A 20,383-nucleotide genomic window follows, 5' to 3' on the forward strand; every position below is an offset into this window, starting at 1 on the left:
AGTCTGCATTTTTACCTGGGGCACAGGCGGCATCTGTGTGTACTGCTGGTGGATGGGCCACATTTTGAGTAGTTGGGGGTCTGGCTCTATATGCAACTTGAGGTTGGAAGGTCAGCCCAGGGTCAAGGGAACCATATTTTTCTGAACCCCTAACCCAGGTATATGGTCTGAGAAAGGATTTGGGTCTGCTTCCTGTGGCCAGAGGCACTCTGGGGGCTACACCGGGATGCTGAAGAGCCGCTTCTAGGATGTTCTCAGAGATGGGGAGTGGTTCTCAAACTCAACTCTCAAGGACACACTGTTTGTCTGTGAGCTGAACCAGCTGGAGCTGCTACTGCAATCAAATCACTTTTGTTTTCTCCCAGGCCACTGGGGAAAAATGTTAATGCACTGATTTTGCAAATTTATGTTTTTATCCAATAAGTTTTTCAGAGTTTTAATTAGAAGCCTTCAAGATTTTGCTATAGTAGGGTAATCTGCAGCAGAAGGGCAGCTAATAAAGCAAAGCAGAGACCCTGAGCTTGACCACTTCTAAGGTGCCCCACTTCAGCCCCACTGGCCACACATGGTCTATGGACAGCACTTTGGATCTTTAATGCTCTAGGATAAGTGTCAGCCCTCCTTTCACTTCAGAAAAAGATATTTTATTGTATATACTATGTGAGAACAAAGGGGGAACATAGCCAGAGAATACTGGAAGCACAAAGGCTGCCTGGCTAATGGCTAGTTTGTTCGGCATGAAAAGCTGAGGGAAGTTTGAGCATGGAGGGTGAGCCAGCAGAGAGATGAGAGAAGGAAGCAGGAGGAGGGATAGATGACTCTGAGCAGCCTGACAGGTGACTGGAAGCTCAGGGAGAAAATGGTGAGGGAGAAATTCCTGGCGGCTGGTGGCTGAAAACGTTTATAAATTGAAATGTCATATTTAAGCTTTTCACAATACTGTGATATAAAAGACCTGCGTTGACTTGAAACTTCAGTAAAAGTATCTGAATGCACCTGTGCATGCACACACACACCCACGTGCACATATGCACATGCTCCCTGCCCCCCAACATCCCCTCCCACCCCAGCCACCAGGATCTGGCTCAAGAATCTAAAATATCAAACTTACAGGCCCCTGATTTGCAGGCCTAGGTCCAGACACAGGACCCAACTTCAGGACCAAGTTGAAGGGCATTACTATACCACACATCACTAAGGGGCATCCTCATAGGGGCATAGGTGGGGAAGACCATGAGCCCCTGCCTAGCCTGGTCCTCACTCTCCCTGGTTCAGAAGAGAAAGAGGTATGGAGGAGAGAAAGATGGCAACAAGGGTGGAGAAAGCGGGGCAGGGCTGAGTTTAGAACTCCCTTCAGGCGAGACCCACTCTCTTCAAAAATGGAGTGGCCAGGCGTCCAGAACAGGACATGCAGGGAAACGAACACATATCATAAGACAATAGCCACAGCCTGCATAAACAAGAATTACCCAAATCCAGCAGAAGAGGATTTATCAAACAGACCGAGGCTGCTGTATCTGTTAACGAGCATTCAAAGATGACAAAATCAACAACACAGGAATACTAATAGAAAACCAGAAACAGTCAATCCTGTTTAGACAGCTGGATTATATATTTGTGAACCTGTTTAGGTGTGTTATAGAGGGTAAAAATTACTCCCAGTTCACACAATGAAAACTGAACGGACGGTTCTCAAAAAAGTGACACCGCTTCCAAATGTTGGGCACCTGAACTCACTGAGGACCACTGATCTGTGAAAACACAATACAAGTGATATCAGGGAGGATGTGCACATCCTGGGACATGGTAGCATCATTCTGATAGCTAAAACATCCGTGTCTGCCGTGGATAGGGTGCCCCAACAAAGGATGCCTCCAACTGAATTCCAGTTAAACAAATAAGGAAACTTCACCATGACAATTAAATTTGCACAATCCAAACTTATCTCATCCTCCCATTTTTAAGAAACTCAGGGGCTGGGATTTGGGGATACCCTAAGCCCCCAAACCATGAAAGCCACCTACTGCTTTCTGGCTCTGTTTTCCTAGGAGCTCCTGAGCAGACTCTCAGGGGTCAGAGCTCTGGGGGGACATACTGGCCGGGTGCATCTCTCCGAGCACAGAGGTTTCCTTTATGCTCCTATAGCACTTTTTTTCAGGCTTCTATTACATGGTAGTTAAACTGCTTTTGAGACAGTTTTCCACTGTGTTTTAAAAGCCAGCCTTGGCATGTCTGTAAACATCAGTTCATATTCCTGGAATAAATCTTTTTTGTGTTCCATCCTGCTACCCACAGGAGTACAGATGGCATGTTTAATGTGGTGGCCACTATTTACAATTCAACCCCATGGAGGCCGATGAGATGCCACAAATGGAGCCCACACAGGAAGACAGCCCTTGGGCTGAGACATTTGTCCCGACAGGCCAGGAGTACCAGGAAAGGGCACACCCTGAAAGTAGACGGGGTGCCTCTGCCACTCACACACACCCTCCATTCAGGGCCAGCTGGGTTTCAGGCATCCCCTGGAGGCACAGAAGCAAGCTGTGGGCTTTGCCTAAGTGACAGTAGGGGGAGCATGGCCAGAGGCTGTAAGCAGGGAAAATTGCACACAAAATATCCAGAATTGGCTACAGAGTTAAAAACATCAACAAAGCAAATCCTTCCCTACCAACAGGGTTCACCACATTTATTCGCATGTTCATGAGCATCTGCAAGCTGACTAGCAACATATCCTTCTTTCAATTCTGACGGGCAGCCTTTAATCACAGTAGATTTGACCTACTCGATGAGTAATAATAGAAGCTGGGTTTCTGATAGGAAAGGAGAGAGGCCAGGAGAAAGGAATCCCTTCACGCTAAAGAAGCCTCTGAAGGAGCCACTGCTGCCTCCGTCTCAGATAGCATTTGCTATAAATGTCAACAGATTGCTTCTTGAGTTGGAGTTGTGCAGACATCAAAAGTTTATTTTAACAAGGCATTTTGCTTAAAATCTCTTGCTTGGTTTAGGCATTAGGAATGTCTCTGACTATATAATTTGGATTAAGAGATTCTTGTTGGGGTTTACTGATTTAGCATAAATCAGAAGGACATTCTGGAATAGACCCGTGCACATAACCAGAGCCTTAGGCCATTAATGTAGTAAAATTTGTTCTTTGTTTGTGTTGCATTTTTAGTGGGTTCTCTTTTCTTTCTCCTTTTCCTTTTTTTTCAATGTCTTTCTTTTTTTTTTAATGCCGCTTAGTTGCTATGCAGAGGCTTAGCGCTCCTGCATGGGGATCAGTTCCAGACCTTGGTTTGATTTGAAACAAGCCAAGCAAATTTGCCTGAATGTGATTTCAAAAGGTTTTCCTATTTCCCTCATCAGGAGATTGAGGAAACTGAAAAGCAAGTCACTATTTGAGTTCAAATAATGGTGGCCTGATTTTCTCAAGTATTTGGCATATTCAGTAGACACTGTTCGGACGGACGGCCACTGTGCCTCTGAAACGCTCCAGCAGCTCGGAAGTCAGCACTGAGTCTCGGGAAGCTAATTTCAAAAGGCAGATTACTTATACTTACAGATAAAGTCTTTCTCTTCCATTTTTACTTTCCTTTCAGTCTTTGCATTTTTTACTTTCTCTCTCCATATCACATTAACTAGATGTGACTCAAAAAGTTAATGGTAATTGCGCTCATCTTAATTTAGCAAAGAGAGAGAAAGAGAGAGAGAGAAATGAGTGTAATTTGCAGATCTGAGCACAGGTCATTACAGGTGTGTTATATTAGTGTATTCATGAGCCCCCTGGGACAAGCATGCTGCGATATCCAATAACTTTCTTAATGTGTAATTACACACCATCAGACTATAATTGATTAATTGAAAAGAGAATGTAGGCAGATGTGAGGGCAAGACTTCTGCTGCTCATTAAATGAATATGTCCTTGCTTCTCTTTAATAAGTTAAGTGGAACTACTCAAAAGCAATTAAATCAGTAGTGAAATTCATTAAATTTTAAGTAATTATTGGTATTAAAATCTGTAATAAAATTCAAGACTTTGCATAGTTCTAATTCAAAATGAAGTATGACAATTCGATGGGGCCAATTCAGCAGACTGAGGGTTCCAGAGAAGACAAAATCTTGGACCCACTGACATTTTTTGTAACAATCGCCTGGGAGAGAGGTGGAAGAGGGGCAGGCATATTCTGGAAGTTCAGTCAGCCTTCCTGGATCAGCAGAGTATCACTTAAGCCCAGGAACATGGCAGCGTTTCCAGGGTGAGTCTTTCATTTAAAATCTTAATCTAAATAGTTCAAAAAACAAAGAAAAATACATATTTTGAAATCTAATATCTTAAGAACTGCATTTGATAGCTCTCTGGTGGCTAAATTCAGACACAAACATGGATATAGGGGGTTGAATGCCATTTCAAGAAAATTCTTCCCAGGTCCTACTCTCCCATTTGGGAAATCAATCTGGGCTATTGGGATGGGGCAGAAGAGGAGGTGCGCCATAGGAATGGGGCCCACAGAGTATTCTCAAAGCTCGAAGTGGTTTCTATACCTTTTGCCACTATTCATTCTGCCCAAGAAACTGGGCAAGTCAGAAATGTGTCAGAGAAGAACTCAATTCTGCCAGTGCTGCTGCATTCCAGACATTCCTGACAACTCCTGAAACATGGGAGAGACCTCAGGGTCTGAGGCAGCTGTGGAAAATTGCCAATAGGGAGCCACATGGGCATGATCTGTGCATTCACGCACACAGTAAGTACTTCTTGAGCATCTATTCAAAGCCTTTATTAAGATGATTTTTGCTCTAGCTATAGTATATTTCACATATCTAGTATAAATGTACAAAGATCTTATGAAAATTAGGGTTGGAATTCTGTAAAAATGCAGCCCATTACCTGTCCAAGTCCATTTGTGCCCTGCACATAGTAGGCACTCAGTAAAAGTTTGCTGCCTGAATGAGGGAAGGAATAGATGATGTAGGTTTTAAGGAAAGCATGATAGTGGGCCTAATGGCATAAAATTCTGTTTGATTTATGGAAACAGTTAAGATTAGATAAGATTACTTAACACTGAGATTAGATAAGATTAGATAACACTGAGCCAGGATAAGCCAAAGAGATATTGGTGATGGCAGCTGGCAGCAAAGAGAACCTAGTCCAGAAACTTTATCTCTTTCCAGGTTCTGCTCTAACCATCAGCATCCTCAGAAGTCCTGTCATTTCTTTGTTACAGTAGAAAGCTTAAAATATAACTCATGTGTTGTGGTCATTTTTTTAAACAGTAGATTCAACCACACTTTGTAAAAACTTGACTTCGAATTCTAAAAATAACTGTGTATGGTTAGTTTTGCCATCTAAAAAGAAATGATTGTACTTTCACTGCCGGGGCTGACACTTTGAGTACGCGAGAGTCAGTCTATTGGCTGCTGGTTCGAGAGGCTCCATTCCCATCAAGGGCCTGTGAGAGGGGTCTCACTACAGACTGTCTACACCCAGAGAGCAGGAAGATATGTAACTCTTACCATTTCCCAAAGGAGGAGTGAAAAGCATTTTACGTATATTCTATTCTTGTTGGAAGACAAAATTCCAATCCTCACACACATTGTAATTTTAGAAAGCATAACTAAAGCGAAAACTAAATTAAGCTAAATAGGTATATTAAGCTCAGAAAGAAAAAAATCAGGGCATGGGGAAAGATATTAGGTCTCATTTTCTGTTTACATGGTTTTTCTGCTATAATGGGCAGTTTATTGTCCCACAGCTCATTTTAATCTTGAACATGACCTTAATAATCTGTGTAGAGGCAGCCCAACTAGTTGGAAGAGGAGGTCTAACCAAGGGAGATGCTCTCCCACTATATCAAGTTTACTAATCAACATTCACTCACATTATTTTGGCTGTTTATTTCTTTGCTTTTCATTTTTTCAACTGTAACAAGTCCCAAGTGTATTCCAGCTAAATCTGGAAAACTGATTTATCAAAGCAATAATTAAGTGCCTAATTCATATATTCTGAAACTTATCAGCATATGAACAAAGAGGTGTGTGATGGTACTTCTTTCCAAAAGAAAAGTGGAATTTTGAATTATCAGGTAATTAAAATAATCAGGCTATGTGGGATTGTATGAAATTTAATTGGGGGATTAACGAACAAACCTTTTTTGTGTGAGACTTTCTTCCCTGAAAATCATTGTATATTAGTTCAATAATCTACTTTAGTAAACACAGTAGATTCAATAATTTTTTTTTCTTTGATGAAGATCTTGATAACTTTTCATGTCATTACTGGATAAATAAGAGTTCTCCTTGCAGAGTCCTGTACATGTGCAAGGTGTAAAGAATAAGTGAAGTTCACATGATCAAAAACTATCGTAAGATAGATACAACTTTTCACTTTTTAAGTAAAGATTCTGAATACTCATGTGAATGTTTTGTTTTCTGCATTTCCTTCTTTTAAAATTTAAATGCAAAAAAGCTTAGTTCCGCTATTAGTTACTTTTTCTTTAGTATTTAATGTGCCAAGGATGCTACATATATTACCTAATTTAGCTTGTAAAAGCAACTTCAAATGGTGTGTACAGCTATTAGTCTTGTTTTACACAGGCAGAGAAACTGACTTTTCCAAGACCATGGGCAGAATCGCACAGTCAGGAAGTGGACCAAGTAAGTGTCCTCCAGGACGCCTACACCCCGCTGCCTGGGTGCTAGCTGCTGAGAGCAGGGGTTACTACATTGTCCTTAATGGAGAGTCTATCCCTCCTCAAAAAATCCAAATTTAAGAAGCTTTTCCCCCGAGTTTAGATTTTTACCATTTAAATGACACTGATCCCTGAATCATTCTGGGTCATAACTATTTTAAACTTCAGTTTCTTGCTTCTACTTTTTGATCTTATTCTTCCTATTGTACACAACTAGCTACTTTACTCAGTTAAAACTGTTATCAAAATCTAAATTTACAAGAAAACTGGCTTGAGATGAGATCTTTGCCAGTTATTTATATTAACATGGTCATAAGGACTTGATGACCAATACTTTTGGACAGTCATTTGCAGTATCTTTCTCACCTTTTCAGTGAGAAGCCTGTATCCCCATCACAGTGCCCTTGGTCTATTCTAACTGCTTTCTAGAAGCCTCCCACTCTTATCCTGCAACCTGTGATAGCACTGCTTTCATTACAGAGCTTCCTGGCTCAGGTACCTAATGCATCCCCTATAGCCTATGAGAAGGACCCACACTTTATACCTAGCACTGCCACACATGACTTTTAAGCTCAGCACTCAGGAGACAGCACTCAATCGATGCATGTCAACTTAAAAAACAAATGTTTTCAAATTCTGGGTCACACACACAACATCCTATAACTGACTACTCTCATATTAATTCCAGTTTTTAAGATGTGTCCATGACACTAAAAAGACACCAGATTTTTAAAAAGGTTTACATCTTTTTGCAGTGTATATAAAAGAACAAATTAGAAATACAAAAAACTATTCAGACCAAATAAACCAGGGAGAATATGGATAAAAGATCTTTCTGGATAAAAGACCTTTTTGGTTTAAATGATCAAGACCGGCTGTCTCCATTGATGTGGCTCCATTTTTGCCTTGGCTGATTTGATGACAGTCACACATTGTTTAAAAATCAAAATGCTGACGAAAAGTGAAAATAAAAATTTCAATATGACTTTATTTTTCCAGCTATTTATTTTTATGTACTCATATTCAAACACTAAACTATTATAAGAAAAATACTGCATAAGTGATTGAGATGTTAAATGCCATAGGCTTATAAGCACTTTTTATAAGCACTTATAAGTCTCATTTATTTTCATTTTCATATATATATATATATATATATATGATGGATAACAACATCCTAATTTATAAAAAACATACTATATATATATATAGCCACATTTCCCCTTAGGATATATAAATTTGCCTTTGTATACTGTATTGTATATATGCAATGATTTATATGTGTATATACGCACATTATAAAAATTCAAACTATCTGGCAAATACATAAATATTTCTCTATACTAAAAATGGTGTTGAGTTCCCTGGAAGTATCCTTACACATTTATCAGACAATTTCAAAGTAAAGAACAAAATACCACTGATAGAAGAAGCTATATAATGGAGGTTCCACAAAATATTTCATGTTTTTAATAATCTGGATACTCCATGCAGAGGCCTTACCCTAACACATGTGCAGTATTTAAATATTGCCTCCCTTCCCATCTTTGGCTTTGATGCTTAAAAATGTTTATGGGGTTTTTCCCTTCCTTTTCACACAAAGAAGAGCCTAGCAGATCCTCTTGCAATATCAGAATTAAACTCAAATCTTGCAGTCAAAGGAAACCAAATCATACTAAGATATGAATAGTATAAAACGCTGAGTATTTCACACAGTTAAATTTAGGGTCTAACTTTACGAATACAAGTTGAAATCCTGAATGTAGATTATAAAATTTGAAGTGTAATTAATGTACATATGTGTACTTTTGCCTTCTGTAGGTTGGGAACCTCTCTAAGATGATGGCGGCCATGATGATGATGGCTAACAGCATCCTAATTTATAAAAAGCATACTTTATCCTAACAAAATCTACAACTCATCCTATCAAGAGACAAAAAGAAATCATTGTTCATCTACCGAGGTATCTTCAAGAATTTTCATAGGAAATATTGACGGATATGCAATTCAAAGTAGAATATAAAGTAATTTTCTGGATAATTAAGGCAAAAGTACTGCTTATTATTTTAAACCTGGTTTCTCTAGGGTGTATCTTAACTGGTTCCAAATTTCATTTGGAAGAACCAAGTCACCTACTGGGTGCACTGGGGAAAAATATACAACAGTGAAATATTCTGCCAGGATAACCAGAGGCCAACTCCCAGCTCCACCTCATCAGTGATCAGCACACAATCCAGAACCAGTCCTAAGCATTTAATTTTTACCTGAACTAGAACCAGGGAGATATGTTATCACACACACTCAATCAACAAATAATGATGGAGCACCTACCTCCACACTTCACTGAATCCACGTGACCACTGATTGTTAAAATACCATTCTTTTATACCACTAGGGGAAAACACTGCCAATTAAAAAATGACAGGTCATCAATTTTAATATACAATTCTATTTCTGAGATGGTAAAATGCTAAGGGGGGATATTGCATCTTCGAATCCATGAAATATGGTGTGGGCCAAGTGCAGGGGTACAGTGAAAAACAATACAAAGCACCCAACTCACAGAGCTCTCGATCAGGGAGCCTCATCTGGAAGTAAAAGAGGGTGTCTCAACCAGTACGTGGCCATGCAACAGGAAGGACAAGCGGGGAAGAGAGCCCTTTACGAAAACCTGGTGCCTCAGACCACAAGGATAGAAATGTACAAAAACTACAATTAAAAAAGACACTTCAAGTCAAAATGCAATGAGAAAATACATTATTTTAGGCTCTTGTTTTCTGAAATCTGCTCACTGGAAGCTTACCCAGGGCATCTATCTTATTTTCCCTTTTAAAAATTCCCTCTCACCATTCTCCCATCACCCCTACATCCCTATCTCCAATTTCTTGCCTCTTATTACTCACATATGTCATTCTACTCCAAATAGTTTTTAGAAACTTTCCCTTTTTTCTCCTAAGAGACTTTAGTTAGCTTGTTCTTTTGACCATAAACCAAGCACATGATGTATTATGATTAATATTAGTTCTGGCTGGTTACTTGTGCACTATTACATTGATAATTGATATCCTATTTGATTTTCTGATTTTGCTTGATATATGACCTAGAGTTTCCATGAAGCCATCAGAGGCAAATTCTGTTTGATATTTTAGGTGATTGTTCAGTTTTAGCAATTAAAACAAAAGAGAATGAAAATGAACCTTACTCCATAATGCTACCGATGACCAGGAATCTCGAAGGAAGTGTATCAGTTCACTCTGAGAATACAACCTGACCAAACCAAAAGAGGTCAAGCCTTTAAAATGACCTTACTGATTCTGAAAAGAATCAAAATCTTTAAAAGACTGATGTAGAGATTACCATACATAAACTATTGCTGTCAGATTAAATATATATATATACTCAAATGTTTATATCACATTGAAATATGTATTTTCTATAGTCACTGAAATATATATTTTCTAGACTACAGCTATTCTGTTACTGTGCCAAAGCTACCAAATTAAGAAACATATATACTTTGGTTGCTTTCCCTACGATTTATCGGGTAATGGGAATTCTCAACCATTGACATGCCTTTCTGAACAAATTCTCCTTCCTAACATTCTCCATAAATATTCTTTCTGGCTTCAGAAGTCTATCAAACAATGGTTATTATAATGAAGTTAGAGGGGATGATTCTGAATTAATTTCTTAATTCCTTCATCTCTCAAACATAGATTGAACCTTTTCTCTAGCCCTGGGACCTGGTCCCCATCCAAACAGTGTGTCCTGGTCTGAGCATGAGTTAGAGAGACAGGAGTCAGAGGGCAGCTCTGAGTCGTCCCCCCCCCCCCCCCCCCGCCGCCCTCCGCCTCTAAACCCCACTCCCTGACCTCCCCAGGGCAAGGAGCATAACTTCCCTGAACTTTAATCTCCCCATATGTAAAATAGAAATAACAATAAGTACTTAGCAAAGTTATGGAAAATAAAGGATCTAAAAAAGGATCTATATAGAGCCCAGTGCTGGCATGTTAAAGACACTCCACAGAGGACAGTTTCTTGTCATCCCCCCCTTAATAGGCTATCAGAGGCACATCCATTCACTACTGTGGAGATTTCCATGTGTAAATGCTATTTTTTCCTTTCCTTGGCATTTATTTTTCAGTTGCATATTTCTAAGATTAACAATTTTATAAGTCAACGGTAGGGCAAGATGAAGGAATCTTGGATCATGAAGACAGTCTTCCTTGAGTGCCATACACACACACACACACACACACACACACACACACGCTCTCTATATTTAAGTGTAGCTCTTAAGACTTTAGCTCTCAACTACATATATATTACATATATATGTACTGTATATTTAAGTTTAGTTCTCAGAGCTATCTGCATACTGTACCTGGTCTCTCTCATTGTTCATGAGGACATTTTATGGCTATTGCATGCCAATTTATATACTCAAGACTTTCAGATAACTGATTGCTACAAAATTTGGCCAAATGATATTCTATTATATGCTTTTAAGTGCTCATCTTTGGAAGAAATAATCCAGTAACAGCGAGTGCCAAATACTGCCAACTGTTTGCCAAAGCCGTAAGTTTATTCATTTGGTCCTATACCAACCCTACAGAATATATACAATTGTTGTTCTCATTTTACAGACAAGGACACCAACATAGCTTCAGTGACTTGCCCAAGGTCACATAGTCAGTGGTGGAATGATGGAGTTTCCTGAATCTGGCCCAGAACCAGTCTGGTTCAAGGGCCCAAGCTCTTCACTACAACACTATATTACTTCTTTGAAAGTTTTGTTATCTTCTTCAAAAAGATATTTCAATGTTGCAGTACCTCACAAATCAGCATCATTTGCTATTTAGCCACCGGGCATCTCCAGTGCCCTGGGCATAAACAGGCAAGTGGGTGGATGTTCAAGGGTTTCTCTGAAGTTCTTTGTCCTAATTTAAATGTTATTAATGAGCTTCTATCCATCTACCCATACCAATTTGGAAGAGACTCTATTTAGAGAATGAACTCGAGAACAAGGCTTCTGCTATAAGCTTTTTATAATTTTTTTTTTAAGATTTTTTTTTTTTTAAGATTTATTCATCTATTTATACAAGCACTGGGCACAGTCAGAAGCGCGGGAGGGTGAGAGAATTCATCAGAGCCAGAGTGGGGAGCAGAGCAGGCAGAAGGACTGAGGTACACTGCTGAGGGGAGCAGCGGGCGGCAGGAGAGGTCTGAGCGCCATGTGGGATCCTCCTCCAGTGGCCGGGGAGCAGCCGGGGATCGAACCGGCGCTGCAGAGGCTGCAGGCAGCTTCGCAACCCAGCGCTCAACTGCTGCGCCACCGGGGAGGCCCCCTGCTATAAGCTTTTGTTTAAATATTCTAAGCCTCATTTTATTAGAAATAAGAGTACTTACTGAACTTTTATGAAGTGGCAGGCAAAATAAGTGCTTTATATCATGATCTCATTTACTTCTCAAAATGACCCCATGAGGCAGGTTCTGTATTCATCCTCATGGTGATTATAACCACACTGAGGCTCAGGGCGGGTAAGAAACTTGCCCGGGCTGCACAGCTGGGGTATGTGCAGAGCAGGAACTGGAAGCCCATTCTAGCATCACAGCCTGTGCCTCCCTTGGAGAACAATGGCCCTGATAACTCTCTCTGACTTCAAGCACCACTGCAATATATGATGTGAGAAGCCAACATGGAAACCATAGTTCCTCTGTCATTTTTGTGCAATGGCTCTGAAAATAAGTAGGCAAAAGATCCCTTAATATCCCAAATGCTTTGGGGCCTCCCCTGGTGGTGCAGTGGTTGAGCACTGGGTTGCAAGGCTGCCCGCAGCCTCTGCAGTGCCAGTTCGATCCCCAGCCACCGGGTGAGGGTCCCACCAAAAAAAAAAAAAAAAAAAAAATTCCCAATTGCTTTGGATAAAGGAGCTTGCTGGGAATCAGAGATCTTTGATCAAATCAAGGGTCCCTGAGCCCAAAATAACTTCCTAGACTAAGGCAAAACTCTAGTCTTCTCTTGATGGCTTCTCCCCAAAATAAAGACACTAAAAAGAGAGCATTAAAATAAGATTTTCATGTATGGGAAGAAAGACTGTCTACTGTAGTGCAGAGAGTCTTTATTCAGGAGAAAGTTCTAAACCACATAGCCATGGCAGCAAAGTACCCAAGAGGCTGGAAAGAGGGCCTTCCCTGGTGGCGCAGTGGTTGAGCGCTGGGCTGCGAAACTGCCTGCAGCCTCTGCATTGCCGGTTCGATCCCCGGCCTCCCAGGGAGGGTCCCACATGGCGCGCAGACCTCTCCTGCCGCACCCGCTGCTCCCCTCAGCAGTGTGTTTTGTTGGTCTGCCTGTTTTGCTCCCCACCCTGGCTCTGGTGAATCCTCTCACCTTCCCGTGCTTCTGACTGTACCCAGCGCTTGTATAAAAAAATAAATAAATCTTAAAAAAAAAAAAAAGAGGCTGGAAAGAAAGAAGTAGGAGAGAGAAGCAACAGATACAGTTGGAGAACAAGGTTAAATAACAGCACAGATGGAAACAGAGGAATGTGCAGGTGAAACAGGACAGCTCAAGCAGATTCCATTCCTTCTGTCAAGTCTAGATGGAGAGTCTTGCTGGAGAGTATAAATGTATTCCTTCTATTGGAATTGCCTCCTTGCTTAATCAAAGATGATTCCTTTTCTTTCTAAAAATTCCTATATTTTTGAAGCATAGTTTAGAAAACTGGGAGCTCATGAATAACCTCAAACTAAAGGAATCTCGAGGGGTGGATGGGAAAATAATGAGATAGGCCAACTCTTTCTCTAGACAGCAATCAGCCCCTGGGGTTTTCTGGGTCATTTTGCATTTGGGGCTTTTACAATTGCTATTTCAGGTAACTGGTACACACATACTATGTATACACACATCATATGTGATTTTATTTGATGTGATGGAAGTCTAAGTGTGTCACCATGAAATTTAATTCTCAGTGCCTGTGCTGCTCAGATGTCACATAAAAAACTGTGCAAATTCAAGTTGAGCTGGGGCACAGACCTGGCTTTCTATTAAACCAGCTGTATTTAATGGGAGGGACTTTGGTCATTGTACCTATTTTGAAAAGCCTCTCAAACCTTGGATTCCCACATGGTCTGTCTTTGGGAAGAGAATATATAGCTTAGGCCAACAGGAATATCCAATCCAGTTAGCAAGTAGACTTTTTATTCTAAATAAACAAGAATTCTGGTTTTTGTCAAAAGAAAAAAAGGGACTGATCAACTTTCAAGAGAAATGCAGCAATTTCCATCATCTTTTGCAGGTAACTCATTAAGCTTCTATGCTCAACCTGGTAAATCCTAGCAACAGCTAACATAAAACAATAATCCAGAATTTCCTCCTCATTGCTCTGATGAGACCAATATATACTGGTGAGCAGGGCCAGGCTGCAAAGAGAACTGATCTTATTTTTAAATAAATTCATTTAGGACCAGGCATCTCAGAGCAAAGGAGACTCAAGTTATCACTGGCATTGTGGCTTTCACCTTAAAGGCCTCTGATACTGGATCTGATTGTCCAAGTCATACAGAGTTGTCTTGAACAGGGAAGGAGGAGCACCCTCCTTCATAACCAAGAATCATTTGTTTTATATGTACACAGTCCCAAAGCTCCAAACCCCATTTAATCAGTGCCAATACATCGCTCTAGTCAGAGAAGTGGGGTGCTAACATCTTGACAAACAGAGTCATATTTGCTTCACAAAACTCTAGCAGGAGGGCCTCCCCAGTGGCACAGTGGATTGAGACATACCTATGAAGCTATCTGCAGCCACTGCAGCACGAGTTCGATCCCCGGCCAGCCAGGGAGCAACCCACATGGCGCAGCAGACCTCTCCTGACTTGCCTGCTGCTCCCTTCAGCAGTGTATTTCAGTCAATCTAACTGTTCTGCTCCCCACTCAGTCTCTGGTGAATCCTCTCACCCCCCCACACCTCTGGCCTATACCCCAGTTTTTGTATGCATAAATAAAATATCTTTTAAAAAAAAACAAAACTCTAGCAGGAAAAGGCTGGGAGTACATGGAGAATAAAGGGATAGTAAAAGCAAGTCTGGCCCTTTGTTGATCATTGTTGAAGCTGGATGACAGATACTTGGGGGTGGGGGGGGGCGGCCTTTCTATGGCTCTATTTTTGTGTTTGTTAGAAGAAGATTAAATTTTTTTAATGAAAATTTAATCTAAAGAAGCTCTAGGGGGCCTCCGTGGTTGCACAAGGGGTTAAGCGCCACACTATGAAGCAATCTGCAGCCTCTGCAGCACAAGTTCGATCCCCGGCCAGCCAGGGAAAAACCCAGATGGCGCAGCAGACCTCTCCTGTCTCGCCCGCTGCTCCCCTCAGCAGTGTACTTCAGTCAGTCTGCCTGTTCTGTTTCCCACTGTCTCTGGTGAATCCTCTCACCCCCTGCATCTCTGGCCTGTACCCCAGCTTTTCTATGCATAAATAATCTTTTTTTAAAAAAATAAAGAAGCACTAGGAATTTACATGAGGCACAACTACTAAAGTCCAAACTCAAAAGCATGATCAGTTACTGAGACCACCACAAATATGTTATCTTGCCAGTTCATGCTGTATCTTTCAGGTACTTTCTACTCTGGCTCCCTTGAGATGTTTGCTGAGGTGTGTGGGACGCCTGGCTTGTAATTTCCCACATCCTTGCCTGTGCCCATGTTATTTCTCTCTGCTTGAAATGCTTCCTTAATTACATCCCAGCTCTGACTATCAAAATCCAAACCATGGAAGGCCTAGATCAAAGGTATCCTCCTTCGCTAAGTCTCTCTTGCTGTATATGGAAGTCATCTTTCTTTCTTCGTGCTCCAGAACTTTGCTGGTATTCTCTTAGGGCCTAGCTTACTGTATGATGAGAGCAATCACTAAAATAAGTTATAATAATAGAAGCTAATATGAATTGAATGTTACTATGTACCAGATATTTTAACTATGTCATTGCTTTCAACCCTTACAATATTCTCTGAGGTTATTATCTTTTATTATCCTAGTTTACAGATGAAGATCTGAAGCTCAGAGAGTTCCAAGTAGTGAAACAGGGATCCTGTATGATGTGATGCCAGATGTGTCACCATAAAGTTTAAGCCTTTGTGCCTGAGAGCCTTAGTTAAAACACGAGGGTGATATTAAAGGGTGATAAATTAAAGGCCAGCTGGGGAAAAATCCTAACTTTCAGGAAGACCTGAGTACCCATACTCCTAGACTACAGAGCTACATATGCCCCCTCTTCCTACTGAATTGTAAGCTCCTTCAAAAAAGGGATTGTGTTTTTTCTATTGTGTCCCCCACAAGCACTGTCTAGTATAATGCCCTATACCTAGAAAAATGCTCAATGATGTCTTCCTAACTGAACACTGCACTGACACAAAGCAGTTTCCGTATCAGCAGCTCTGCCTGAGGGCTATGTCCTACTCTTCTAACCTACCTGTCTGTCTCCAAAGGAAATGAGATGGACAAATCAGCTCCCAGAGATGCCTAAGCATCTCTCCTCCCTACCTCCTCTGTTTACAAGGCCATAAAACTAAAATGGTTTTCAACTTCTCCCTACACTGCCATTGTACATGACCAGAAAGAATTCTTCCCTGATGCTATTTTTAACGCTCCCAGCTGTGGGGTCCCTCTGCAAAGCCCCCATCCCTATTAGCCTGAGGAAAAGTCAAAGGGGGTCAGAGTTGGTCAAGAGGATGACTTGGCAATCTGGAAAGCAGGAAGACAAACTGATTCTCCTTTTGTCTTATTTCCTTTCTCCTATTTTCCCTTTTAGTCTTCCTCAACCAGATTTCTTTCCAACCAAATTACACTATATGGGTTGATGCTGTTCTTGGGCTATATTTTGAAGCTGTATTTTGATACAATGATGCTCTCCAGGCTGGTCCACTTGGGGGTAGGCTAAGTTGTCTTCAGTTCCTTCCCCCCAACAGACTCGATATTCCTCTTCTTCTAGCTATCAGTCTTCTCCCTCCAAGGACCTAGGGTCTACTATATTTCTGCAAGGTTTCAGCTGGGTTTCAAGAATTGAGAAAGTATGGGCTGAAGAGAAGGTATGAGCTCATAGTATGACTATACCTCCTCCTCATTCTAGCTCTTGACTAGCTCCCACTAGTGAGATAGTAGGGAAAGTGAGAAGGTCTTCCAGTCCCCAATAATGATGCAGTAATGTTAAAGGGACCAGCAATGAAGCTGGACTTTGGGGCAAGGCTAGTCACCTGTGGCTGGCTGTACATTTCTCCTCTGGGCTCTCATAAGTGACGTTGCCATAGTGTTAATGTGATGTAGACTCCTTACATTTTCTTTCATTGAAGGTTATGTGCTCTGATCATGAGCTTAGATATGCCAGCAAAATACCCGGTGTGTGTGTGCGTGTGTGTGCACGTGTGTGTGTGTGTACATGCACAACTATCTATGAAGAGCTGTATGGGGCCACACTGAGTGGTGATATATCAACTAGTCCTCAAGTTTTACCTAACGCCATTCATCTTGACAGCCTTGCATTTTCAAAATTAATAAAAAGCATACGGAAGCTGCTGCACAATCACCAAAGAATCTTGGCCACCAAGTTAAATATCTAGTCATCTGTGTTGTGCATTAAGTGTGAAGGCACATATCACAGCTTGGGATTTAAATGGAAAAAATCAATACCCTACAGGAAATCTACAGTGGCACAGAAGATTTTTCTATCAGCCAATGCTTTCATTGTCAGTACCTTCTGATTACACACACTTGGGTATTCCAGGCATCAATTTAACTTTGCTTTTGTTTAGGTTACTTAATATTCTTCCCTCTTCCAAGAAGCAGAGGCTGAGGGTGTGGGGGAGGGCACAGAAAATCAACAGTCCATAATGAAGTTGGAGAAAATGTCCAGCCTACCTGGCCAGGGAATAATCTCTGTCAGCACATGTGTCCAGAGGATTAGCCTACCAGCCATGGGTTCCTGATCACCAGGAGCCTAGAAGTAACCTATGCCTTTGATATTTTCTCCTAAAATCCATCGATCCCCAACAGTGCTCCCCCACTTCCTATACCCACCACGGCTCTCACTACAGAGATCCATGCAAGATGGCAGAACCACCTTTAACCTAAGAGCACTTTATAAAAAAGTATGCAATCTTTTCTTGCTGAGTGTTTAAAAATTTACTCTTAAGCCGCCCTAAGAAAACTCCAAGGACTTCCTGTTTCTCTCTTAAGAATGAAAAAATCTCTTTCATATAGAAGCGTAATTTCTCAGGACTTCATAACCAGGCAGACACCATCGCTTCTCTTATAGCTGAAAAAATTAAATTTCTCCCTAGAGAAATAAGCTTGTTTTTTCTCTTTATTCTCCTTTTTCTTCTATCACAAGAAAGTATGCTGACCAAAATAAAGCATTTCTAACAGTAACTAGAAGGACAAAGATTGCACCAATCTTTCAAAACTACTGCCAACATAATATTGTGTTTAAAAGCACAGCAACGACTACACATATATTTTCTCTAAAGATAGCTAGAAGGATGTCCACATGTATGTTTTACTTCCTCCAGTATAAGCTGGCTACAACCAGGACTCAGGCATGCTTGTTTTTTCTAATAAATAGCTAGGGGGTGGGGGTGGGAGGCTAGGGAGTCAGATACGCATGTTACTTTTAAGTGGCAAACTACTTCCAAAAGCATTTTGATACTGCCACTGTCTTCTGCTGGATAACCATAGTCCAGGAGCAAAGCGTTAAAATTGAAATGAATGAAAGGGCTTCCCTAGAACAGGTAACACTAGCAGGCCTGAAGTTTAAGAGCTCTAAGATAAAATATAAGGCGAGTTAAGTTTTCAGAAAAAAAAAAAAAAACCTTGCATTTATAAGCAGCGAGTCTGCATGCAGATCAATCGATGAAGGGACTCAGTGCAGAATGTGGTGCTGTTGTGACCCTGCAGGCTTTGAAGGGGGACTGCAGCTAGGATGGGCATGAATTGTATTTTTCTCTCCTCTCCTGCTCTTTGGACACTTTGTTTTTAATGAACAGTTGGTATCAGAGCTAAGTCCAAAGTCTGGGACATGTGGGATTTCCTAATGCGGAGACCTGGCAGGGCTGTGCTGTGCTCCGCCAGAAACAGAACAGAAATGAGACTACCTCAAAATGTGACAACTGAGCATCCTCATTCTCTTTCAGTGTTTTCATTTAGTTGGAGCAAATGTTTTGCTTTAATGCAATTGAAAAGAAAAGAACATTTAGGGACAACATAGCTAGATCCCTCATAAAGCTTCATTTTCAAAAGCAGTGTTTGAATCTCTAAATAAATGACAATTCATTCTCTGTTTACTTTAGGTAAACAGAAAACTCATTGCGGAGCACTCATTTTCAAAAGCTAATCAAGAACATTAGGTCCCAACAGATTCATTTAATAGAAATATAATAGGCATTCCTGCTTGCTTTTCATCTTGTCTCACTGTAAATGCTAAAATGAACAGCAAATTAACCCTGCGTTGGAACAGAGTCCCGTCACAGCTGATATCTGCTCTCTCACGACTGGTAAACATCCCGCATCCTGTCGCTGCTTTGACTTCTACAGAGATGAGAGTGCCTGATTGAGTTTGGCAAGAGAGTGTAGGAATACTTGAATTCTAAAGGGAGTACTGCGTGTCAGCTCTGCTATCTTTCCTAGCAGCACAAAATATTACCATGCTGTCTCCTAAAATAGTGTACAATTAGGAAGTAGGGGGGGGTGGGGGTGAGATTGTTTTTTTTTTTCCCAAGCTACATATATCAATTGTCTTTCTGTGTATTTTTAACTTAACTAGCCATTCTCCAAACGGCCGCTTATAAACTACTATACAAAAACAAGCTAATAAAGACAGGGCCATCCAAGCTCTATAATCAGATATAAAAGATTTGCAAACAATTTGAGATCTTATAATTAATATTCAGTGATATCAGAATTAGCATTTAGAACTCTACACAGAAAAACTATAATACTTCATAAATTATGTAATAATGAACAAACCCTTTCAAAAATTGTTTTCACTGTGCTAAAGTAACATTCTAGACTTGTTGTAAGTACGTTATTCTTACAAGTAGTTCGCAGTTATTCTTGAAGGCAAGCCTTGGAGTTTCCTTAGCATAGTGCTGCTGGGGAAAATTTTCAGCATGTCCATCTTCATCTCTAGCCTGAAGGGAAATATAATGGCCTATTTAGGGACTTACAAATAATGGAAGAAAAGAAAGCTAAAAGCATAACAGCTCAGATCATTAAACAAACGGGAATCCAGAAATAACAACATTATTAAGAAGTTTGTTTAAATACGCAGTACGCCTTTTAGATATCAAAATTTGGGATTTATTTTTCTTTACATAGTTTAGTTTGAACATGCAAATTCACTGTGGCGGAATATTTAAAACAATATGAAGCAAACCAAAATCAAAATAATTTTGTTGGAAATGACCACCACTTTAGTCTTGCAATGACTTTCATTGCACATTTAGGATAAGATGACATACATACGTGTTTAAACTTTTTGGCATGCTTAAGCAATCTCTAGATAATGCACTTAAAAAATTCTAATAGCAAGGCCATAAGAAAAGCAATTTGCATAGTTATATTTTGCATTGTAATACTATTAGAGATAAACTGATTCCCCTTGATTTTTAAATAAAGATCTGAAAGGAGCAATGATCTAGTAAGAACAATGATTCT

The 20,383-nt window shown here is 40.5% G+C and overlaps 1 protein-coding gene across 1 annotated transcript in view; it reads right to left on the reverse strand.

The window, feature by feature from the left end:
• SOBP (sine oculis binding protein homolog) overlaps positions 1-20,383 on the reverse strand; it is a gene marked incomplete at both ends in the record, with an annotated part of 138,129 nt that overhangs the window by 28,300 nt on the left and 89,446 nt on the right. The window contains one exon of the mRNA XM_084257341.1: positions 19,762-19,857. Within this exon, the coding sequence (XP_084113467.1) occupies positions 19,762-19,857 (96 nt within the window). The remainder of the gene's footprint in view (positions 1-19,761; positions 19,858-20,383) is intronic.

The sequence above is a fragment of the Talpa europaea genome (assembly GCF_964194135.1).
Source record: "Talpa europaea genome assembly, chromosome: 2".
NCBI classification, from domain to species: Eukaryota; Metazoa; Chordata; class Mammalia; order Eulipotyphla; family Talpidae; genus Talpa; species Talpa europaea.